Source organism: Mastacembelus armatus, chromosome 15, assembly GCF_900324485.2.
Source record: "Mastacembelus armatus chromosome 15, fMasArm1.2, whole genome shotgun sequence".
Lineage (NCBI taxonomy): Eukaryota > Metazoa > Chordata > Actinopteri > Synbranchiformes > Mastacembelidae > Mastacembelus > Mastacembelus armatus.
In genome coordinates, this window is record NC_046647.1 from 8,811,758 (window position 1) to 8,836,367 (window position 24,610).

The 24,610-nt window shown below is 43.1% G+C and overlaps 2 protein-coding genes across 9 annotated transcripts in view; both read left to right on the forward strand.

Annotated features, from left to right (window-relative positions):
- The window catches only part of lyst (lysosomal trafficking regulator), a 52,158-nt gene extending 40,442 nt beyond the window's left edge, over nt 1–11,716 (forward strand). For 7 of the 8 annotated variants that reach the window (XM_026308476.1, XM_033325573.1, XM_033325572.1 and 4 more), the window contains 26 exons: nt 223–375; nt 1,032–1,223; nt 1,341–1,552; nt 1,654–1,863; nt 2,046–2,222; nt 2,404–2,480; nt 2,605–2,793; nt 3,431–3,576; nt 3,678–3,774; nt 3,953–4,014; nt 4,214–4,269; nt 4,359–4,511; nt 5,330–5,574; nt 5,803–5,869; nt 5,957–6,113; nt 6,613–6,753; nt 6,856–7,073; nt 7,173–7,403; nt 7,512–7,701; nt 7,793–7,929; nt 8,081–8,179; nt 8,624–8,763; nt 8,920–9,017; nt 9,124–9,280; nt 9,369–9,440; nt 9,547–11,716. In XM_026308476.1, coding sequence (XP_026164261.1) covers nt 223–375; nt 1,032–1,223; nt 1,341–1,552; nt 1,654–1,863; nt 2,046–2,222; nt 2,404–2,480; nt 2,605–2,793; nt 3,431–3,576; nt 3,678–3,774; nt 3,953–4,014; nt 4,214–4,269; nt 4,359–4,511; nt 5,330–5,574; nt 5,803–5,869; nt 5,957–6,113; nt 6,613–6,753; nt 6,856–7,073; nt 7,173–7,403; nt 7,512–7,701; nt 7,793–7,929; nt 8,081–8,179; nt 8,624–8,763; nt 8,920–9,017; nt 9,124–9,280; nt 9,369–9,440; nt 9,547–9,685 — 3,815 coding nt within the window. In that variant the 3' untranslated portion in view covers nt 9,686–11,716. The remainder of the gene's footprint in view (nt 1–222; nt 376–1,031; nt 1,224–1,340; nt 1,553–1,653; nt 1,864–2,045; nt 2,223–2,403; nt 2,481–2,604; nt 2,794–3,430; nt 3,577–3,677; nt 3,775–3,952; nt 4,015–4,213; nt 4,270–4,358; nt 4,512–5,329; nt 5,575–5,802; nt 5,870–5,956; nt 6,114–6,612; nt 6,754–6,855; nt 7,074–7,172; nt 7,404–7,511; nt 7,702–7,792; nt 7,930–8,080; nt 8,180–8,623; nt 8,764–8,919; nt 9,018–9,123; nt 9,281–9,368; nt 9,441–9,546) is intronic. The other variant, XM_026308479.1, reaches the window with a different exon arrangement.
- A 779-nt stretch (nt 11,717–12,495) lies between these two features.
- On the forward strand, nt 12,496–22,677 carry gng4 (G protein subunit gamma 4; the record flags this gene model as incomplete). The annotated part of the gene is made up of 3 exons (XM_026309786.1): nt 12,496–12,566; nt 13,890–13,995; nt 21,276–22,677. Coding segments are annotated over 3 exons (306 nt in total), but the record flags the coding sequence as incomplete, so codon positions are not given.
- Between the last annotated feature and the right edge of the window lie 1,933 nt (nt 22,678–24,610).

Consider the following 24,610-nt stretch of genomic DNA (forward strand, 5'->3'; position numbering starts at 1 on the left):
AATATCCGCACACTTTTTACCCCATTAGTGTTATTTAGCTATTTTTCTGCTCTGATGTGATTGTGTTATCACAGAAACTTTATAAAGGCATTATGGGTATGTACATGGCACTCTAGTCTGTTATTTCAGTATTTATATGCAACTGAAATGTTGCTGTCCAGAAGCCACTGTCAGTCACTCATAAAGATGATTAAGTTCAGTGTCTCTGTTTCTCTTCCCCAGAGATGGCAGTGGCTTTGCAGTTTCGCGTCCTTCAGTCAGCGATTGAGTTCATAAAGACTACGGCCAATCAGGAGCCTCAGAAGCTGAGCAGCTCTGTTAATGCACCGAATTCGCCCCATCATGCCATGTATCAGAAGCGCAAGAGCATCGCAGGTGAGTATCTCAAACTGGTGCAGCTGTAAAAGTGTGATCATCTGTTTTTCTGATCCTGAGCCTCAAGACAGAATTGACCACCGTGTGTTTTCAAGCGTTTCACTGTTCCAATATGACCTGTTTGTTGGTCCTCTTCTCATCCCGATCTGAAGGTTCCATTGCCATGAAAGACTCCATTATCCCCCGCATCCCCAGACAGCACTACTGCTCCTATGGCCATGTCCCCCTGTCCCCTCCCTTCAGCTTCCTGTCCCAGGACTCCCCCCTCCCCTCCCCCTTAGGAGCTCCATCCTACATGCTGCACTGTGACACAGGTAGCTGGGACTGCGGTCCACAGTGGGGCACATCCCCCCTGCCCTGGGGCATGTCTCCTACTTATGCAGTGGACTCACCCTTTACCCCAGCACTCGGGGGTTAATTTGCCCAGTACATTTGCGTGCTACTGGTGCTTTTGTGTGTGCATGATTGAATGCATAACTAAATCGGTGTTAAGCATTTAGCACACATAGCATTTTGATCAGTGAGTCTTTCTAATCTTCTCTGTGTTTAATGATATATGAGACATTTCCATGAATGGAATCTGAACCTGAAAGTAAAAAAAAAGACGTGCTTTTGCTTAAAAATAACATTTGTATAAATTTATTTTGTTTTTGTAGGCCCACGCCGGTTCTCTTTGGCCCAGACCGACTCGCTCCTGATGCGGATGCGTTCTGTAGCCAGCGATGAGCTAAATCAGATGATGCAGAGGAGGATGAGCCAGGAAAACCCCATTCGTGCCAGTGAGACTGAATTTGTCCAGCGACTGCAGAGGCTTGTGGTTCTTGCAGTCAACAGGCTTATTTACTATGGTAAAAAAAAAACAACAACAAAAAAAACTTGTTCTTCACCCCCTTTCAGTATTCTCTGTTCTGTCATTAACTTTACAACTAATCTTGGTTATGTTTGAATTGGTCTCTTAATTTCAGATGTGAGTCAGGACTTATTTGACCTCCTGAATATCCCAGACTCCCCAGACCAACAGTTTTTCACACCAGATCTGGGTGATCATCCGCAGGACGAAAGTGGCTCTGCCTCTGTACCACACTCTCCTACTCCATTTACCCTGCCGCCTGCCAGCAAGAAGAGCTTTCAGAAAGACATCCTCAAACTGATGGTGGATGGGATCAAAGTCAGCCTGGTGTGATACTGCTTTTTAATGCTTTCAAACTCCTTTTTTGTACTAAAGATTCAATTTTCTTGCTATTGTGAGACAATATATTGATGGTTGTGATTTCACAGGGCAGCACAGGTCGAGGAGGAGCCCCACAGCAACAGTGGCGAAGAATCCTATGGTCGTGTCGGGACACTTTTCGGGTCCAAATTGGCCGTCTGCTGGTGCACACACTTAGCCTTGCACTTCCCCTGTCTGACAGGAAGGAGGCACTGGAATTTGTGTTTGATCCCAAACATTTGGATATCCTCAAGGAGAGCCTCAGCCCAGGTCTAGAGGTGAGTGTGAAGGAAATTAAATCATTAAAGTCCAGATGTACATCAAAATCCTCTTTTGCGTTTGTTTTGAGGGAAAGTCATTTTCACTCCTGCAGGGCGTTATGTTACATGCTCCATACGTAAATGTTTTAATGTGTTTTTTTTTGTTGTTGTTGTTTTTTTACACTCTCTCTTTCACTCAGCATGGACCAAAGTTGTCGCTGTACCTGTACGAAATGCTGCATGATCACAAAGACAGCCTCACCAAAGACGAGCTGACCGCTGTGGGTATATTCATGACCTCACTCAAGCTTTGTGGCCATCGCTGCATCCCAGTCAACGCTCCACATAAACCAGAATTACTCAAGGCAATAAAAGAGGTTAGTCCTACAAACACTGTTACGGTTAAATAAGGAAAACATCTTGTAAGTGTTTATATTATATATTGTCTGTTCAGTTCAGCTTTTGGTGGCAGTAAGGTTTAAGCATAATCTGTCAGGTTTTCTTCTTGGCAAGAAAAATGCATGCTAAGATTTTTTACCTTTAACTTTATTTACAAAGGAAAAATCCAAATATGAAGCAGAAGAGAAAACAAGCAAAGTGGCATGGGAAAAGAAAATGGCCAACACTCAGAGGAGGTGAGTCTGGGCTTTTTTTGTCTGATGTGAAATTGATATTCTGTTCAAGAAAATAGTGCTAAGAATTGTGTCTTTGTTCTGCTCTTGCTCTCAATCCACACTATTCTTTCTTACTCCTCTGCAGTCTTATCCAGAGGCTAGATGGAAAATCCAAGGACATTTCCAAGATTGCAGCTGATATCACTCAGAATGTGTCTCTGCGGCAAGGCATGGAGAGAAAGAAAGTCATCCAGCACATCAGGGGACTCTACAAGACGGATCTCAGCGCCAGCCGCCACTGGCAGGAGCTGGTGCAACAGCTCACTCATGACCGGTGGGCACAGAAATTTGTCTCTCACAAGGCCTTACATAATATGGATACAATGCTTAAATTGTTAGCATAATGATACTTCCTGCTTTTATGGTGATTATTTTTCTCCTCCTTATTTTCATGATGATTCATTTGTAACATTAGAATACCTGCCTATTTCTTCAGCAATGAAATGAAGCAAACATATTGATCTGTATGTGTGGTCACCTAATACAAACCTTATCTGCATTTAAAATTGTTTTAAGTCTGTACAGTTTTCTCTGATAAAGGTCTGTGGTGATAGCTGAAGTCTCTTATTGGCTCATTCTGTCTGTGCACACAAAATAGTAAATAGTGTTGCCTTTCCACAGTGCTAAAGAATATGCTGTTAGTTTTACCCATGTTTCTGAGCTAAAACATTCAAGCTTAAGGATTTGGATTCTATCTGACAATACCTGAAACAGACTTTAACAACCCACCATATGAAAATGATGTTATTGTAGAATATAAACTCAGGAGATTTAAAACCCTAATTTCCTAAAACTCTATTGAGGATATGTCAATGTATCCTCAGTGTGGTAGCTGCAGCCCTGCAGTCAGGCTACTTCTTTATTTATAGCAGTAGACGGCGAGTTTGATAGGGTTTAATGGTTTTTTTCAGCGCCGTTTGGTATGACCAGACATCCTACCCAACATCCTGGCAGCTGGACCCCACAGAAGGGCCCAATCGTGAACGACGGCGGCTACAAAGATGCTACCTCACCATCCCCAACAAGTACCTGCTCCAAGACAGACGCAAGCCTGAAGGTGGATAATCCTTTTTACTTGTCAGTCTGGCAAAATTCTATGTAGTGCTCTGTGTTTGTCAGCCCTTTTTGTTATAAACTTCACTTTCGTGTCTTGTTTAGACACCGTGAAGCCACCACTGTCTTTCTTGTTTGAGGATAAGACCCACTCTTCCTTCTCCTCCACTGTCAAAGATAAAGCCACCAGCGAGGCCATCAGGTATAATTTTCTGCTTCTGTGTTTCTCTGCCTGTGTGCATGTCTTTAGTAAACTTTATATCGCTCTCAGGAAGCCAGGATTACTAGAAGATGGCACATTAAATGCCTTATTGCCTACACAGAGAGGTGTCTGCCTTTTATTCAGATGATTTGTGTCAAATGTCTTTTTTTGTCCTTAGGTTCACCAGACGTTGCATCAGTGTGGCTCCCTCCAGAGAGACAGCAGGGGAGCTACTGCTGGGTAAGATGCTGACCGCTGCTCACAGCTGCTCCATGCATAATATACTCAGCTGCTCACAAGGCACAAAGAAAGAAAAAATTTGCCCTCTCTGAGGTGCTGCCTGGACACACACGTGTTGGGTGGTTATTCAGTGGGGGGAGGCCTTTGTTTGTCGTGCTCACAGTGCACCAGGTCTTACTCACCCTGTGCTGTCTCACAGGAAAGTCCGGGATGTATTTTGTGGAGGACAACGCCGCTGATGCTCACGACAACCAGGTAAAGCTAGACTTTACTGGTCAGGCTCAGTGGGACCACAGTCCTCGTGAGTCCACTCACTCAGGTCCTGTGTGTTTGTGTCCGGACAGAGCCTTCATGGGGAGACGGAGACGCCCTCTTTCTCCTGGACGTACGAAGAGATCAAGGAGGTACACAAACGATGGTGGCAGCTAAGAGACAACGCTGTGGAGATATTCCTCACCAACGGCAGGACCCTGCTGTTAGCCTTTGACAACACCAAGGTGAGGCAAAGACACAAATCACAGGGAATAAAAATGAAAGAAGTCTTTTTGTCTTTGGTAAGGTCGATATTCAAGAAATAAATGCTGAAATACATTCTGACAGTGCTCAGGAACAGAATTTAGTAGAGTTTCTTGCATGGTTACTTTAGCTGTTTCATTGTGTTACTGCCATGGCTGATCATCCATCACCAGCATATCACTACTCCATGTTTCATTTGAATCTAAAAACGTAGCCACACAGTATGGTCTGTGATTTAAAGAATATGAAAGAGCCCACTGGTGCTCAAAGACAAGACAAAATCATGCAGGTCGGGAAAAAAAACACATTTGCAGTCAGAGATAATTGTTGAATTGCCATTTTAGTATTCCGTCCACGATCTTTGCTTGGCCCTGTAGTACTGTGTGCCAGGAATCACTCATGATAATAAGATACAGCACCATGGTATTCTGTAGGTTATTATTTGACACTGCTTTCAGGGGAATACTGAGAAAAGTAAAAAATGTTTGGAAGATCAACTTTTAACCAAGTGCAGTGTTTGCAACAGGTATTTCCAGTGCAGAACCCTCCAAATGCTTTGTCCTCAGGTTGTTCAAATGATAATTCTATTTCCCTGTGTAGTTACTGCCATTTTAAAATGATAATGTGTTGGCTATTGTCAAAGAAACTCTTCCATGTTTCTCTCAGAATCCAGTGCTTAGCTGGTGAAAACTCAGTTGGTCTTGAGTTATTTTAGTTAGATTAGCAGCTCACCTAAGGCACTGTCATTCATGTTACATTCGGGAAATTGTTTTCCATGTTTGACATCTTCTCGCCTCAGTTCCGTGACGATGTCTACCACAACATCCTCACATCCGATCTTCCCAACCTGCTGGAGCACGGAAACATCACGGCGCTCACACAGCTGTGGAGCTCTGGTCAGATCTCTAACTTTGAATACCTCACACACCTCAACAAGCACGCAGGCCGCTCCTTCAACGACCTCATGCAATACCCCGTGTTCCCCTTCATCCTGCGAGATTACATCAGTGAGACACTGGACCTTCAGGACCCAAACATCTACAGGTCGGCACTGCATAGATGTTATTCTGTTAGGAAAGTTGTCCGATGCCTTGATATTATCATGTTTTTGACTGAGAAATAAAACAGAAATTTGTACTTCTTCACTTCTTTATTTCTGAGCCCTTCCAAACTCTCATGGTAAATCACAAGAGATCTGAAGTCAAGAGTCATAACTGGCAAATAACTTATAAGATTTCATTCCTGTTCTGCTTCAATCTTGGTGTCGTGCAGGAATTTGAGCAAACCCATTGCAGTCCAGTCAAAAGAAAAAGAGGATCGCTATGTGGATAATTACAGGGTAAGGCCTTTTCTAGCATGTGTTTCCTGAGTGTATTTGGTGTTTTTGGTAAGAAAACACCTCAGCATGTGTGTCTTTGCTGTGCAGTATCTTGAGGAGGAGTACAAGAAGGGCATTCGTGAGGACGACCCCATGCCTCCCGTCCAGCCGTACCACTATGGCTCCCACTACTCCAACAGCGGCACAGTGCTGCACTTCCTCGTCCGGATGCCTCCTTTCACCAAGATGTTCCTGGCGTACCAGGGTGAGTCACACAAAACATGGAGCCTGCAGCTGCATTGTCTTTTCCAGTAAAGTATTGTCAAATCTGATTGACTGACGGTCCACGGCTCTAATTATCATACAGCTCCAAAAAGCTTTTAGCAGCTCTGAGTGCCACCTGTCTGTGCGACACTGACGGCTCTTGGATGACGCTGAGGCTTTTAGTACTCAAGTGTTTGAGCATGCGGCTCTCTAACTCAGCAGCATGTTGCCATGTTGCATCACTTGTATTAGCCATGAAAGGTTACTTCATCTTTATACTATCCTGTGATCAACTCCTCGCCCTTGCCCTTCTCTTTTATGTTTCTTCCCTTCCTGTTAATTATTTTTTCATTTATTCATCTCTGTCTTCTGATCCTCAGAGGCGTCTTTCTTTGTGATCGAAAATGTATTCAGCAAGCGCGGTGTCCTAGGTCATGAAAGGGTTTCTTTTTAATCAGTGAGTCAGAATCAGTAATTAGATTGTCTTTGGCCTTAATCAGACCAGAGCTTTGATATCCCGGACCGGACGTTTCACTCCATGAACACCACATGGCGCCTGTCCTCCTACGAGTCCATGACTGATGTGAAAGAACTCATCCCAGAGTTTTTCTACCTACCAGAGTTTCTGGTCAACAGAGAAGGTAATTATTTTTCCATTCTCTTTTATACCTTTACCCTTTATGCATTTTTCATAGCCCCTTGTTAAGTAAAAAAAGTAATGCTTTCTGCCACTCTGTGCACAGGTTTTGACTTTGGTGTTCGTCAGAATGGTGAGAGGGTGAATCATGTGAACTTGCCACCCTGGGCTCGCAATGATCCTCGTCTGTTCATCCTGATCCACCGGCAGGCGCTCGAGTCTGACCAGGTCTCACAGACACTGTGTCAGTGGATTGACCTGGTGTTTGGACTCAAGCAGAAAGGCAAAGCTGCTGTCCAGGCCATCAATGTCTTCCACCCAGCTGTAAGTAGCTGCTAAATATCATGTTTGCTTGGAATTATTGGGAAGATATTAAAGCTGCTGTTGCTTCTTTTTAACCCCTTTCATACCTACATATACCAGACATACTTTGGCATGGACGTTTCGGCTGTAGAAGATCCAGTGCAGCGACGAGCTTTGGAGACGATGATCAAGACATACGGACAGACACCCAGGCAGCTCTTTAACACCTCCCACATCAGCAGGACTGGTCCAAAACTCACAATGGAAGGGGAGCTACCAGTAGCCATGGGTCTACTGGTCCAGTTGGCCTTCAGAGAAAACAGAGAACAGGCCAAGGAAATAGTCTGCCCGGTAATCTGCTCTCTGCTGCTAGTGACTCTGGCTCTGAGGAAAACACGACTTTTAATGCGTCGCCTATGAATGATCTGCTGCTCACAATTTCCTCTTCCTCTCCCTCAGAGCCCGCTGCCATGGATCAAAGGTCTGAAGTGGGGTGAGTATGTGGGCTCACCCTCTGCTCCGGACCCGGTGGTCTGTTTCACTCAGCCGCACGGGGAGAAGTTCGGATCCCTGCTTGCTCTGCCAACACGAGCCATCTGTGGGCTGTCCCGCAACTTCTGCCTCATGATGATTTACAGCAAGGAGCAGGGTAGGAGGCCCAGCACTCAGCAACATGTCAGAGTGCATGTGTTGCACAATGACCCGCTGACTCTATTAATTTGATGTTCTCTGCTCTGTAGGTGTTCGGAGCATGCACAGCACAGACATCCAGTGGTCAGCCATCTTGAGCTGGGGCTACGCAGACAACATATTGAGGCTGAAGAGCAAACAGAGCGAACCACCTATCAACTTCGTTCAGTGTTCACAGCTCCACCAGGTAACCAGCTCAGAACAATCCAGACCACCTGCCAGTGAAAAGAACTGCTGTTCTCCGATCAGTGTTACACAAACCTACACCCCGGATCAGCCAATAGTCTTTGAGTTTGTTGTTCCCTATGTCCGAACGTCACTTTCCCGCTCTCCTCTAGGTGACCAGCTGCGCCTGGGTGCCCGATGGCTGCCAGCTATTTACAGGTAGCAAGTGTGGAGTCATCACCGCCTACAGCAACCGCTTCACCAGCACCACGGTGGGTTTCCATGGCGACGTCCCCCTCTAACCTTCCCAATACACCCACTCGCCTCTCATTACCCTCCTCCCTCTCCCCCCTTCTGACAGCCTCACCATGCTCAAACGCTCAGCTTTATTAGTCACATCACAGTTGCCCTTGAAACACATTTCCACTGAGCCTACAAGTGGGATTAGGGGTCCAGGAGTTCAGTCATCAGAGAGGCTTTCAGACTTTCATCCGTCCCCACCAGTAGGCAGCTAGATTTCCTGTTTCTCTGGCTCTGAAGGGTGTTTCAGTAGCAAGTGGTTTAGTCAATTGAGTTTTTTTTTTTTTTTTTTTGGGAAAGGGTAAAACCATGATACCACATCCATGCAAACACTGAGTCACATGCAGGTATTGATGTGTTTGTCCCCATGTATGGTCTCTAACGTGTGTCTGGATTTGGAAAATGTCTTTCCATAGCCATCAGAGATGGAGGTGGAATCTCAGGTTCACCTGTACGGACACACGGGAGAAGTCACCAGCCTGTTTGTCTGCAAACCCTACAGCATCCTGATCAGTGTCAGCAAAGACGGCACCTGCATCCTGTGGGACCTCAACAGGTCAGTGTACGTGTGCGTGTGCGTGTGCGTGTGAGGAAAAGGACAAAAGGCTTAACCTTGGTTGTATGCTTTGTGTGTGTGTGGGACGAGAAATGGAAATGTGTTTTTTAACATGCTGAGTTTGTCTGTTCTCTAAGCTGCTCTGTGTTTGTTCAGGCTCTGTTATGTACAAAGCCTCACAGGACACAAGAGCCCAGTGACTGCGGTGTCGGCCAGTGAGACCACAGGTGACATCGCAACCGTGTGTGACTCAGGTGAAGCCCACCTTGCTCTGCACCCTTAGCATTTAGTGTATCACTTATTCCAATTTTAGGAGTGTGTCCTTGATGGCGGCCATGACTCCTGTTTTCCTCTTTCCAGTGGGCGGGGGCAGTGACCTGCGTCTGTGGACGGTGAACGGCGACCTGAGTGGTCACGTCCACTGCAGGGAGATCATCTGCTCCGTGGCCTTCTCCAACCAGCCAGAGGGCGTGTCGGTCAACGTCATCGCCGGTGGGCTGGAGAACGGTGTCGTCAGGTGAACAGAAACTTTTTTTATGTCTCTTTTCTTCTCAAGCCACTGAATTATTTGCACTGATGTTTTTTGATGTTGGAAATATTTTCAGACTGTGGAGCACCTGGGATTTGAAGCCAGTGAGAGAGATTACCTTTCCCAAGTCAAGCAAACCCATCATCAGGTACCAACGCTGCAACCTCGCTTTTCTTGGCTTTTATTTGATGCCAAATATTCAGCTTTACTCTACTGTGCATGTTGATCATTGCGTCCTCTCCCCTGCGTGTCAGCCTGACATACTCGTGCGACGGCCACCACCTCTACACAGCCAGCAGCGAGGGTACAGTGATGGCGTGGTGTCGGCGGGACCAGCAGCGCATGAAGCTGCCCATGTTCTACTCCTTCCTGAGCAGCTACGCCGCAGGTTGACTTTGTGCCTGATGTATACTACGGTCCAGTTCTCAGCAACAGGAGCCCCCCTCCTCCTTCTCCTCCTCCTCCTCCTCCTCTCTGCACCCATGGGGACGAGGAGCTGTCAGCATGGCCTCAACCTCCCTGAACCCTCCCCAACTTTTAATTAAAGCCATTCCCAGCTGAGCAAACTCTACCACAGCCACTCCCAGCGTCAAGAAATTCTAGTGAAAATAGTATTATATGTATATAGGTATATATTTATAAACATACTGAAGTGGATTGTTGGGGGGGATGGATGAATATTTAACTGAGGCTGCAACAGACACTTTTCTGAGCGTGTGTTTGCTTTGTGAAGTCTTTTATTCTGTTTCCTGCTGTTGATTTTTTTTTTTTTTTTGTTGTGCCGAGATCCTTGCTTGTTGTTGATTTTGCTGTTTCCTGGTAAGCTGCTATCGTCTGGCCAACGTGTGAAGACCTCCGTCTCTCACCTCGGCGGCGCTCAGACCTCCTGCAGCGCGGCGTCTGACAGATTGCTGCCGGAGCTCGGCGAGCGTGTCCTGCTGATGCTGCGGTAGCTGGGAGGGAGCCCCTCCTTGTGTCTGTCACAGGGAGAGGTCCCGCTCTGTGGGAGTGAGACACCGCTCTGCTGGGCTGTCTGATCCATTCAAGTCTGAACACTAGTGTCACTGCCCTGCATCACTTTGCATCTGAGCTCAGTGGAAGGATGGGGGGACGTGGGGATGGATTGCACCTTGTGTTGCTTGTTGTTCCATCCTACTTCTGCATGCTAGGATGATGCTGACCTCAACTCTGTGTACAGTACGTGGATGAGACATTTGCTGTCATGATACTCCTTTATTAAGGCCTCGTCTTGGTCGAACCTGTCCTACTGAAGACATTAAGAAATGCTGATGTGCATTTATTCGTTATTATTTATTCAAACCTCATGAAGATTCGTCTTTGCTTCTTTTGCTTGTTTTACTTTCTGCCTCTCAGCTGCATTATTAGAACCTTCTTCATGGATGTTGCTAGAAAAGACGAACAGAGAGCATTAGATTCCTCAATAAAAGAGTCTCCCCCTCATCCTACAGGACATGTTCTGTAGCTGTGCAGTCCAAAGAGGTTGTCGTAGGTGGGAGGATGCGGTGAAGAGCTTTCATGTTCAGCAGACCGAGGTTACTACAGTTAGTGTTTCCTGCACTGATGAGGTTTGCAGCAGAAACACATACACTACACTGACCAGTCCACTGACCAAATGTTTACCGGTGGATCCGTGCAGCTTTTCTTTAACATTCCCACTGAACTTACTGCACTTTCAGTTTGTCGTCGTCGTCGTTGTTGTTGTTGTGTCAAATGGTAGCCGAAGCACTTTTCCATCTGCTGCCATTTAATTCAAGGAGATGTGGTCCTACATATAATTCCTCTAACAAATGGAAACCTGAAAGCAATATCAGACAGAAACACGCAATAGGTTATTTCTTCACCAGGAGTTTGTTGTAACACAGCTGTGAAATAAGTTGTTTTACCTTCGTGGAGTCTGCAGCAAGGCCTCTGTGATAAAACAATGTCAAACCTTTCCCACTTTGTGTTTGACCTGTTTTCATACAAAGGGAATATTTCCTGTGAAACCATAACGTCCTTACTGTGTTGGTTTACAGTTTTTCATGCTTGCATGTGTACATCCTCCTTGAAATTTTGTAAAAGTGGATGTCTAAGCAAACTACAACCATTTCTCTATAACAACCACCTGATTGAATGTCTTTTTTTTCTGAGAACATGGCAAAGAAGGAGGATAATGTGATTTTGCTTTTTGTGCTTTCAGACACATGAAGTATTATTTTTGTGTTAATGACTTAAGCTATGCATAATTTAAGATCATTGTCTTAGGTTGCCTAAATTGTGTCACTTATCGACCACTTTGGGCTGGTTTTGCAGTTTGGCACCGCAACTAAGAGTCTGAAAGGTCATGTTTTATGTGTTTTGTTGGTTTGTATATATGTGTGTATGTATGGACAAACTAAGTGATGAGTATATTATAAATATATAAATATACATATATATATATAAATATATATATAAATTTGAAGAAATACAGATACTACTTCTTGTCTTTTGCGTCCCTTTCTGTGCGTGGAGAAAGTTGCGTTCATGGGCATTTAAAGCGCGATAAAGGTGATGCTGCTCAATCTACTGGATTAGATGGACACACAAAGAGAAAAAACAATATATGGATCATGATTCAAATACTTGGAACCGGGGTTTTTAATGTGGGCGCAAAGTCTCCCAAGGAGCAGCGCTGTTATGTATGTGGCCCATCGGTTACTATGGGGGGACCCGGTGATGTCAAAGCTGATGTAGAAATGAAATGGGGAAGCCTACAGATCTCTTGTGCCTTCTGCAGCAATAAAGCAAATTGGAAAAACGGCTCATCCTAATTTGACTAACAGGCGGTGTCGGTGCGTTTAGGGCCAGTTTGTACAATAGAAACTCATCGCGGTTGTTGCTGCTGCAGCTCCTGGTCCACCGATCTAGTGCTCCCTGCCCCACAGCCTGTATCTGATCGTCACACAGAGGTTTCCCCCCCTGCTGCATGCGTAACATCTCTCCAAGTCCAGCCGCGGTGCTCACCAAGACCTCACCGCTTGGATCTCATCTTCCCACACGGAATACGCACGACTCTCACTGAGCGAAGCGCTGAGGCGAAATTAAAACGCCGGGATTCAGCTCCTCCGGTTCAGTCCAGAGCGAAACGAGGCTGGGATCTCCACTTATCATTTGATTTTTGACAGATCCTCTCTTTTTTTTTTCCTGTGTGTGTGTGCGTGTATGTGTGTGTGTGTGTTGGGTGGAGTCAACCCGGAATTCTCCAAATTGGAAAACCATTGGCACATTTCAGGTAGGTCGGCGGCTACAATAATCAGCTCATAGCCGAGCAAAGCAGCGAGGCAGCAGGAGATTCTGCTATTTTCCCTTAACGCAAACAATCCTCTTGTTTTCCTCATGTGCGCTGTGCTGTTTGCTGCTCTGAACAGGGCCGCAGCTCGCACGGTGTGCGCCCACTATTTAATCCCCCCTTAGAAATAAGAGTCGACGGGTTTTGGCGGATCTGCATCAACAATTAGCATCATTACATTTGGATAAAACGGCGCAGACCCAGTTAGAGCCCCGAATACATCCGAGCGAGCCTCAGGATGGACGAATGTTGGGGAAACCTAAAGGAGAAAGGCCTGATAGCTTCCTACCCAGGGTGTGATTAAAAGCTAGAAATTAGCTTCAGGGGCACGAAACCAGGATTCACCCTCTGTATCGGCAAAACATCTGCTTTATTAAATCCGTTTAAATACAGTTCGACTTGATGCGATGGCATTAAAATAAAACAAATCGATTCAAGCCAAATAAAAAAACAAAAAAAAAAAAAGCCACAGTGAGTGTGTGAAGTGATTCAACAGCAGCATGCCTCAGTGAAATGCTTCATCTTTTCATGCACATCATTACAAAACACATCTGTGGTCAGGCGTCACCTCCTCGCGCTGTGGCTGCCAAACATTTCAGCAGTGAGGGGGGGTCAGGCGCCCCTGAAGCGAGAGGAGGTTGTAGTCGTTACATAGAGAAGCTGATTGCACTGCAGGTTCAACACACTGCAGCTGCACTGATGCTTCGCTGTGGATAAAGTTGAGGAGATGCAGGCAAAGAGTGGACAGGTCTGCTGCTGCTGCTGCTGCTGCTCTGCTGCTGCTGAGGCAGGGATTCTCTGTGAAAGGACCAACATGTGATGATTCAAAGAAATGAGGGACCATAAACTCAGACATCTCCAAATATCTGTGAGCTCTGTGCTGAGCCAGGCAAGCTCCAAGGAGGTGTGTGTGTGTGTGTTCTTATGTGCCCTGCTCCCCCCAGCCTCTTACTGTGGAAGAATAGTTGCATTTCTGCAGGGAGATAGGAAAAAAAAAAAAAACTAATCATGCATGAGCACTGGCTGCAAAATGACAAGCCACTGTCCAGCTGCTCCCTTCAAAGCTCTTTCTTCAGATAAAATGGAGCTTCGCTGCTGTAAAACAGACTCCCCCAAACAAAATGGGTCCTTTTAAATGAAAAAAAAAAGGTTGTGGCAGAGACATTGCCAAGGGGGCTGCTGCTGCTGTTGCTTTCTGGGTTTAATGTGATGTTCACTGACTCTGTGTCCCCCCCTCCCACTCTGTGTCTCTCTTTGGCATCATAGGAGCACCATGAAGGACGGTATTGCCAACAACAGCACGGCCAGCATCTCCCAAGCCAGGAAAGCTGTTGAGCAGCTGAAGATGGAGGCCTGCATGGATAGGATAAAGGTACAGGTCTCTCTTCTTCTCTTTACCACCAAATCAAGCAACATGTGAGTTTATATGTCACCTACTGTACAGCTGAAGTATGCATTATTCTGAAAACAGCCACAAATTTGTCCAGAAGTCATCTGTCAGAAGTTCTGGCTCCACTTGATGTAAAAACAAGCTTTTATTGAGTCTTAAAACAAAACATATGCATTTCTATAATTTGTCAGAAGATTGATGAAGCTGCCATATCATTGTTTACATCAGCTGTTTATATCAGCTTATCTAAACTGCAGGGATCTGTCTGTCTAATCTGTATAGGAGTACAAAATCTAAAAGGTAACGTTTGTAGTATTTAGAGCACATTAACAGCATTTTGTTCATTTTCTGTCTGAACAGAGCAAAGAAAAAGCTTTTTGCTTCCATGGATGTAGCAACATTATCACATTTGATTGTCACGGCTTAGGTTTGGTTATCGTGCACTTACATGAAGAGTCGTCAATTAAACCGCATTAAAAGGCTGAAGCATTGACGGTATTGTCATCCAAACATGACTATCAATACGTCAATGAGCCACACTCGTTGACATGCTCCTTGTTGCAGGCAGACCATCCATAAAAACTCATTAATGCACTAAATGTGTATTCGTTCGCAGCTAATAGTCCCCTTACTCATGCACTGATTACTCCTGTTACGGTAAAGTTTAAAAACTACAGATACCAGTTTGCTGTTTTTAAATCTCCATAGATGAAATAAATCCGTCAGTATTTTGGCAAACATGCTTATTTGCATTGTTGTTGAGTGTTATATGGAAAGATCTCATGTCAGGTAAATATGTGGCTACAGCCAGCAATCTGCCTAAAGTCGCCTCTAAAAACGCACCAATCAAGTACAAAGTAAAAATGGCACAGTAACCCAGCGTTGATTGGTGATCTGCTTTGGTGGTAGTGGTTCCCATGGTTTTCAGGCTTTCATGCTAACCAGCCAATAGAAAGGCTGTTCTCTGTGTGAAAACAGAAATGGACAGTGTATTAACTTTACACTTCAGAAAAGTTCAAAGTATTGTCCTTATGTTGGATCCCCTGTGCACTATTGTGCACTGTCATCGCAGCTACATGATGCATTAACCCATGTCTTGGATGGAAGGACAGAGTGGCAGTAAACCATCATCATCATCATCCTCTGTCCGTGTTTCATCGATTCTCTGTTCTTTATGGTTGCGCCTCTAAAACACTCAGACTCACAAGGCACTGTTTAAAAACATGATGGAGACTGATGCAGCAGCAGCAGAAATACTGTCTGATTTTTATTCCACAAATTCATCTTTTCTTTTTTTTTTGTTGTTGTCGAGACCTGACATTTACAATACCCAGGATCCAACTTGACCGCTGGCGGTTTGGTTGGGGTGCCAACAAAATGAATGTTCTCCAGCCCAGTTTAATGTTACTTCTACTGACAGACGTGACACGAAGCCTCCGTTCTCCTCAAAAGCACCGGTGTCATCACCTCTCTGTCAGAGTATCAGCTGTGTACTGCTGGAAGATCTGAGTTTGCCCCAGGGTGCTACCTCTGAGCCGTGCACCCAGAGTCACGACGGCCTGTGGCGACTGTTGAGCCCTTCTGCCATTAGTTTTCTAGCGGTTTGGCTAATCTTTTCTGGGTTTGTTCTTGTTGAGCACGTTCTCATGCAGGCGTCTTCATCTTACGTTGCCAGTGTTTGAGGTCACTAGAATAAATAAATTAATAACCTCCTGCAGCTCTACCAGGCCTCATAAAGACCATGTGTCCTCATCAAACAACCCCTGGTTAAACATTAACTCTATACTCTATGACTGAGGTCAGTCGCAGCTTTAAAGTGATGCAATAGTGTTTCAGTAAATATAGATTTCTGTGTTACCTCCATTCATTAAACTGATCTATTCACTGATGTGCTCGCCCCTAATAAAAGACATAACGTTAATATGTTTCCAGAGTGTGACAGGGCAGCAGTTTCTATGAACAACTTCAGGTGGAACTTAAAAGGCTGTATCATCGATATCTCCTCCGCTATGCTCCTCATGTGCACAGGGAATGATTGGCCCACAACCCCGAGGCCGTTCACTCAGCATTATGACCGGGGCCTGGACGCCTGCCATACACCATCATCCCTACTCAGCACAACAAAGACTCCTTACAAGAAAACCTCCTCTTCTTAAAAACAAAGTGATTATCTCCAACTGATAGTCAGGGGTTTGAAGCCTTTCCATATAGCAGACCCCAGATTTAACCTACAACTTTAACATACAGCTTCCTTTTAATTCTCCAGCTCTTCTACACAGATTCCCCTCTAAATGTAAGTCTGTGGAAACTTCGAGAACACCGGCACACCGAGTTTAGGTGTGAACAAAAACTGATGACAGTGGCAACAGATCACCAAACGTATACAAATCATTTTAAAATAGTTTGTACAAAAGAAAATATTCACTTCTAGCAGGTGCTGACATTTGCAAATGTTAAATTACCATAAACAAAATATTACAACAAACTTTTCACAACATCATTGACAAAATACAATATTTCATTCTGATCTATCAGTCGGTAAAGAGACCGACTCTCCTGTTTTCACTACAAAGCAGCAACCTGAATTTTTTTTGTATATGGTTTCACATATTAACTGTCCATGTTTGACTGCATAAAAACTGTGGCGACTTATTCAGCTGCTGATTACTGTACTGGCTCTCACAGTCTTTTGGGAGTCAGTCCTTTTGTTGTCAGTTGTTACGCATTTACACATTGTGTTTAGGCCTACAGCCAGTTTTCCAGTGGATTCACATAATGGTGCCATTAGGGTAGCGACACAACTAAAGACATGTTTTGCAAACCAGAATCGAGATGTTATCCATTTGTAGTTTGTTAGAATCAAAATAAAATCATAGCAATCATGACTGAAAAATGAAAAAATATCCAAGAATGTCTTAATGGGTCACTAGGCAAGAACGATGGCACCAGCAACAAGAAACACATCACTGTGGATGCATTGCACTCGTTTATTGCTAGAAAATGAGAACATGCATAATAACCTCATATCTTGCCCAGAATAGTGCAGGATAACTCAGTTATAGTACTGCTGAAGGAGAAAGTAAATGGTAAAAAGTGTCAACCGTTAAATGAGCTGGGTGTGATTCGATCATTGTGTTAGAACAGATTTGACTTGTCAGGTTTTTTTTTTTTTTTTTTTTTTTATAATTACATTTTTTTAAAAATCTGAAATCATTTCACTTAAGCTCCATAGTTGGTCTGACAAAACATTTAAGCTCTTCAGAAAAATTGACTTGCAGTGTCAGTGTGGCGCACGGTCCCTGTCATGTGAAAACCTTTTAGCACCTGAGTTTGAACCCGTCAGGAACAAAGCTGTCTGTTACCAGGTCAGGACAAACAGGCTCGGTTCTTTGACAGCTGTGTTCATTGAGTTTGAAGGATATGTGCAGTTTTACTCCTTTGTCTCAGATTAAGATTCTAAATATTATATTTCGAGTATTTATATCAGATTTTGATCAATTGAAACAGGGGAAAATGTGTTCAGAAAGAAGAGTTAGTGCGTTTTTCAATGGGATGATTCTACATCTGTGTTATTTTCTCAGGAGTTTTTGGGTGATTGACATGTCGGCAGCAGTTTGTGCTTGAATCACTACTTGGCACATCAGAAGTGCAGATGCGAGTAACTCTTTATTAATAGCCCCAAGAAAAGAGCCAGTGAAGTAGATTGTGGCTGTAAATGAAAGCAGAGGAAAGTACGGGGAAAGAGAAGAAAGCAGGCTGATGGCCACGTCTGGCGATCCCTTAAATTTAATTAAGAGATCTGACGAGGGAGAGTGTGTGTGTGTCAGTGACGGGAGTGGTCTCTGTGCTGCTGATTGAGGGATCACCACATTCTCATTAATTGCTCAATCAGCCAAAGGAATGTGATCTGTGCTAATTAGAAGGACTCTCCTTCCATCATGGGGCTGCAGTGTAATTACAGTCAGTCTGGGCCTAATGACACACACGCTGCAGTACCACTTTTAGTCCTGCGGGGCTCCCGTTTTCTGCAGAAACCCTGGCTACAGTTAAATGATAATATAATCATTGCATTTACTTTGATTATCAGAATAATTAAGCTGTTTACTTGCATTGCAAGAGCAGGCTTTGTTAATGCTTCCACTTTGTGCAGGCTTAGACACTCTCATTAGTGACTGGATAGAGCTGAGACAGAGCGTATTTAAACTGAATATGCAGCTAAAATAATTATCCGTTAAAGTAATTCTGTGTTATGCACCGCTCCTCTCGTGCTTTGCATATGACCTTAATCAAACTGTGTTGGATCAGAGTTGTTTTCTTTAACCCTGTATTGGTTATAGTAGCTACCCCCCCAAATATTTATATGTAAACATACCCACTGATGACTTGACATTTCATTGCTGTACTGAGTTCAAGTCTCTTATAGTTAAGGTAGTGCCAAAATACATTTTCCAGTGTCCGGGAGTTTATTTTAAAGCAGATCTTGTCAAGTTTTGCAAAGAAAATATCATTGCTGTTTTCTAAAATATCATTGTGAGCTGTATTGAGCAAATCTGTGAATTATCAGTGACAGAATGGTAAAAACATGCACAGAACGACAGCACAGGTGGTGTGTAGCTGACATAAATAATGAAGACGCATTAGCTGGAAGAAGGTAGCTCCAGTAGTAAGACGAGAGAGAGAGACAACAGACTCATGCGAGGAGGCAACCAAGCATGATATATTTATTTATTTATTTTTTAGGTTTGGACCTTTAATGTGTTGCTTTGCTGGTTGCTCTGTTATTACTGAACACAGTCCTCTGATTTCGAATTGCATTTAGTTGTTTCTAAAAGAGCATGCAGGGTGAGATATTGGCATTTAACAGTGAAAGAAGAGAGGACACTGTTATATGTTTGTAGTTTAAATAGGATGTTGTATTTAAATTGGGCTGTTCAGACTATAATGACTAAATGTGTAGGGCTGCTTCATGTTAAGGGGTCAGCATGGTGGGTTGGGACTGTGGGTTGATCAAATACCTGCTAAACTAATGTCATTCCCTTCAGACTCCACTGTGTAGCACCTTAGCATGCTAAACTGAGACGGTCAGCATGATAAATATCATCATATATACATATGTCAGCATTTAGATCATGTCAAATCATCTATGAAGCTGTGAGTGTGGATCCAGCTGTTTTAGAGGAATTCTGAGCCTTTTTAATAAGTGAAAGTATAAATTTGTGACCATATGAGTAAAATTCACATTGAGCATGAATGGCCTAAACACCACAGGGAAGGGAATTCACAAAGAACTGAAACATGGAGTGACAGATTGTTTGGTTTGGTTTTTTGGGGATTTGTTCTTCTGTTTTTAATGGGATTTGTTGTTGATAAGAAAATATAAACTCACACCAGCCTTATTGTTCCTATAGAAAGACAAATCTCAGCTCCTGCTATTGAAGAACAACCTTTTGGAGAGGATCGTTTTAGGCTTTGATGTAATCACATGAGTTGAAGACTAAAGCTCATAGGTGGCACAATGGCTTTAGTGCATTATATTCTCTAGTGAGAGCAGCAGTGGGTGAAGTGAAATGGCAGGAAGGAGATCAGATGGCTCCGTCCTCCACCTAGGTCCCTGAGCCCTCACTGTCCCTCTGATGCAGCTGCTCCTCTGTTCTCCATTTGCAGCCTCTCCTCCCGTAACCTCCCACTCAGCTCCCGAGTGGAAACCTGCATCCAGGCTGACTGTACTTTAAATTTATAGTCACTCTTTGACTTTGAAAAATAGCCTACAGTACAATATGCAACTTTTTCGCCTTGAGGCAGAAAGTGTGTTATTAGTCCCACCCTCCTTTCCCCTCGGCTGGTCAAGGTCCCGCCTCAGCACTTGTCAGTCATCCTGATGAGCTGTCTCCTCATTTTGCCTGAGGCTGAGGTAACGGGCATCAGTGCAGTTGCCGCAGGCACCGACGGACTGGAAAAACAGACAGTCTGAAATGTCAAAGAAAAAAAGAGCCATGCAGCATCCACCCAGATTTTGGACAGGCCTCATCTGGCACAGTTTTAGTTCTAAAAACATTTTTCTCTGAGAACGAACACACAGCAAGTTTCAGAGCAGCATGATTTTCACTGCCAGTCTATCAAAACAAAAAAATAACACACTCTGTTCTCCAGCACTCCACGCTTTACTCACCAGATGATCTCAGCTCCACCTGAGTGGTGTTCCTCATGGACAGTCTGTCAATCAGTCATGTCAGCTGGACAATACCTCATTAATTATCCCCAGGCAACCACATTACCATAATATTTTTATGTTTTTCCCCTTAAATTATAAATGTCAAATAATTATAAAAGGCTACAAATACAAAATCTATCATTTCTTTGTCACAAACTACAATAAATAATCTAAAGCCCTTCAATGACTAAAAGGCCTGAATCTTCATTTTTAGTTGTAATAGTGGTGCAGTTGCTCAGTCCAGCCCTTTGGTTCATTAGATCAGTTGCCCTGAAATGTAGCTCTAATATTCATGACTCTATGATGATGTAGCTCTAATAGTCATCAAGGTTCATACCTCAGAGGATGAACCTTGATGACTTCAGTGATCCCTCTGGCGCCAACATCAGCCCAACATTTTACCTTGTTAGTGCTGTGACTATGGCGAGGAGTAAGCTGATGTTAGCATTAAGCTCATAGCTCTGCTGCACAACCTCACACAGCTGCAAACTGAGGACTCAGTATTTTGCAATAAAAAAACAGCTAGATCTGTAATAATTCAACTAATCTTTAAAACACAGCATGTTTAATAGTTAGGAATATCCCCTGTTACAAAGTCTCGTGAATCTGTGACTTTAACCTTTTATAAATTTGAGTTCATGTTATTATTTAAAAATCCAGTTGTTGAGAAAAAAATGTGCCTGGTTGGGAATCCATTGTGTTACACTATGAATAGGTAACAACTCTGTTTATTTTTCTTTGACAAATATATTTTATTAATTCCTGTGAGGTATTTTGAAAATATGCAAACCAGACACGCCTCCTGGATTGCTGGAATATTTCCAATTGCTGGAAAAGCTGGAAATATATAATGATGTACTGAAGAGGAGTGTGGTCGGATTTAATCTTCGTAACTCCAAAAGCCTAATTTGAAATGATGTTTTAGAAATAGAGTCAGGTGAAGGGGGCATCTCTCTGGTCCTGTGTTTTGACATTCATCTTATGTTTGTTTTGCCATAGAGAAATATCTGATCACACGTGCATCTTGTTTTCCCTTGTCTCAAAATCTCAGGTATCCAAAGCAGCCGCAGATCTCATGGCGTACTGCGACGCCCACATACGTGAGGACCCCCTCATCGTGCCCGTCCCAGCCTCTGAGAACCCCTTCCGGGAGAAGAAGTTCTTCTGCACCATCCTCTGATGACCTGCTGGTAGAGCTGAACAGGTGCAGGCATGGCGTTGCCTGGCTTCTCTGTCTTCACCACACCTGAAGCTACTGGCCACAGGCGTTGAGTTTTGCCAGGTGGACATTCTGTTGTTGGTCAGCTCTGTCCTGGTGGCTGAAGGTTTTGGGGGAGTCAGCTACCAAACTGGCAACCCAGTGAGCGTATCATGTCTTGTTAAATAGGTTTGTTATTGCTTTGTTATTAGAGAACAGCCTTGCTCAGTGCTTAATGAGATGAGAGATGTTTTTTCTTTTTCTTTTTTCTTTTATTGTGCTAGATCTTAACATGCCTCAGGAAACAGAAATTTGCCCAGTGTCTATGGCTTTTTTAAACATTTATTCCCCTTCCCCTTAGCTGAATAAAAACATTAATCTTTGTATTATCTTGAGCATAACATATGTTAGTTTATTTTTTTTATTGTTTTCAGTGCACAGGTTTGACTATTTATAGCGACACTCAGCAAAAGTAACACTGAAATTTGACACCTAGCAGTGGTTTCTATTTCAATTTGCCTCCAGAGTCTCCATCAGTTAGTTTCAGTGCTGCAGTACGTCAGAAACAGAAACCTTATCTCATGTAGTAAATTATTTCAGTTCACACAAACTGCATTTGTAATAAGAAAGAGGTGGCTGCACATCAGCTCAGCTGCAGATAAATATAGAGGCTCTGTTTATTGAAAAGTGCAGAGCTAATGCGTCAACAGTGAGATGAGTCCTTCAGGGTTAAAAGACTGAAAATGACCCTTAAGTCAAAAATTATATCTTTGAATTTATTTATTTGCCTTGCTTCCAGGCTTCCTCTAATGCATTCTACCTTCTCTGTTTGATTTACTCATATTCCTTTTCCACTTCAAATCAGAGACACTATCCGTTAATCCTTCAGCTCCCAACTGGAATATTTTTACAAACTGCGGGATATCTTTACTTCTTATTTCCATAAGAGTCTCATTTAATTTCTGGGCATGTTTCCTGAGCCTGATTCTTTTTGCCTGTCCTAGAGTGAATGGCAAGGCCTTTGACATTAATGCCAAACCAGAGGCCTGCATGTTTCTCTGCTCCTTTTTGACAGCCTCCTCTGTTTCTGAGGGGCTGCCAGTCTTTTAGAGTGTACAGTATGTTACAGTGCCAATCTCTGTGAGAGCAGTGTGATCTTCACACTGTGGTCCCACAGCCTTTTTCCGTTTTGTTTTGAAAGAAAAAGCACACTGTTAAATCATTTCCTTTACATGGTAGTTGAATAGCATTTGCTAATTTTTACGATGAATTGTTATGATCGGTATTAATATTGTTATTATCAGTAGTATTATTGAATCTTTGTTGCACAGCACTGACTGCTACATGACGTGTAGTGCTATTAAGCTTGTATGATACTTAGAAAAAAAAAACATTTCTAAAACATGCAATTATTGATACTATCTGAGTATTTTTTAAAAACAACAGTAAGGGTCAGTTTACATAATATGATCCCTTCGGTGGTTCAGGCTTTTTGCATCATCATTTCTGTAAAATTACTAGAAATTGCCTCTTGGTACTTGAATAGTCATTACATTAGGAATCAAACTGATACTGGACTGTCACAAACTATTGGACTCAAATTGTTTTCAGGATAATGATTGTTATTATTTCCTATCTGAAAACCTGAGGCCGACCTCAGGGTGCTCTCACTGACCTCATCTTAAGGATGGTGCCAAATCTCAAACAAGAAGTATAACGGCTAGAGATGAATATTGCATGGATTTATTTCTATCTATAACAGAGAGAACTATTATGATATGAGATATTGCCTCTCCATTGACTTTCTGGGTGCTACTCTGCACATAATCTCATTGGAGTCCGGATATGTCGACAATGTGCAGCTGTATTCATGAATAGTATTATCGTTTTGACAAAAAAATAGCATTTAAATAGCAGGCTTTGTAAATCCTTTGATGGATCAAATGAATTAAAGGAAAACGGCAACCCGAATGTGTTGTGTCTTCAGTATTTCTGCTTCATGTCTCTCACTGACATTTTGAGATATAGTCTATCTGATCACACTGATAGTATGAAAGGCCACTGCATATCATTCTGGGTCTCACAGAGGAACATGATATTCTGGTGTGTAGTGGAGACCTCCTGTGGCTGAGCTGAACCACAGGCCATCTGGATGCACTGTTCGTGTGCTCTGGGTTTTTTTTAAGGATTATGATTCAATTCAGCCACAGCCAGTTTCCCTTCTATGATGTGGAGAGAGAGAGAAAAAAAACAAACAGTAGGCTACATCCGCCAACTCTGCAGGTCACGTGAAAAATGTCCCTAATAATAATTCAGCATAGCAGCGGCTGACGTCAATATTCAAATTGTTTGTTGTTGCTATTTCATGTGTCCATCCATGCATGTGCTTACAGCCTCACCTGGGAGTAGACTGACATCACTGCTGTCTACGTTTGACTGATAGGGGTTATTTATTTTCTAACACTCTGCAGAATCTCTTTCACTAATCTTTAAGGTCTGAAAATCAAACTTTTGATTTTATATTATAAAAACCAGCTATAATTACAGACTTTAGAAAAGAGTAAAAACACTTTTCAGAATCAGTTTTAAGCTTTGGCACAGCTGCGATATGGATATTTATCTTCATTTATTTCAAGTTAAAGACACGGAAACATATTATCTGTCTGCTTCTTACTAGGAATGATGAGGTTCAACATGAATACAGCATCATCTCTAAAGTTAGATTATTTCTGTGTTTCTTTTGTTTCCGTGCTCCTCTCACTGGCTTGAAGTCACAAACATCCTTGCACCAATCAGGAAAAAAGAAAGTAACTTTCTTTCTGGTTGGTTGACTGGTCACTGTCAGTAAAATGAGATTAATTCACACCCGACCTGGTGAGTCTTTTTCTCTTAATAGGGATTTTCTAAATTGAATTGTTGGTCATCTAGTCATTGTAAGTTAAGGTTATAGAAAGTACTTGTTTTATGTTTTATGGGGCTCTATGTGTGTTAATTTACTGTCACAGCTGTATTGCAGAGGTCTTTACAACCAGTACAACATGCAGCACCCTCTTTTCTTAGATGCTCAATTTCTTTTATGGGAGAAAAAAATTATAGAGAGGAATATGAGATTTATGTATCACAAACTCAAATTAGAAATTCAAGAAGTAGGTCTCCATAATATTTGGTATGCACATGGTTGTCAGCTG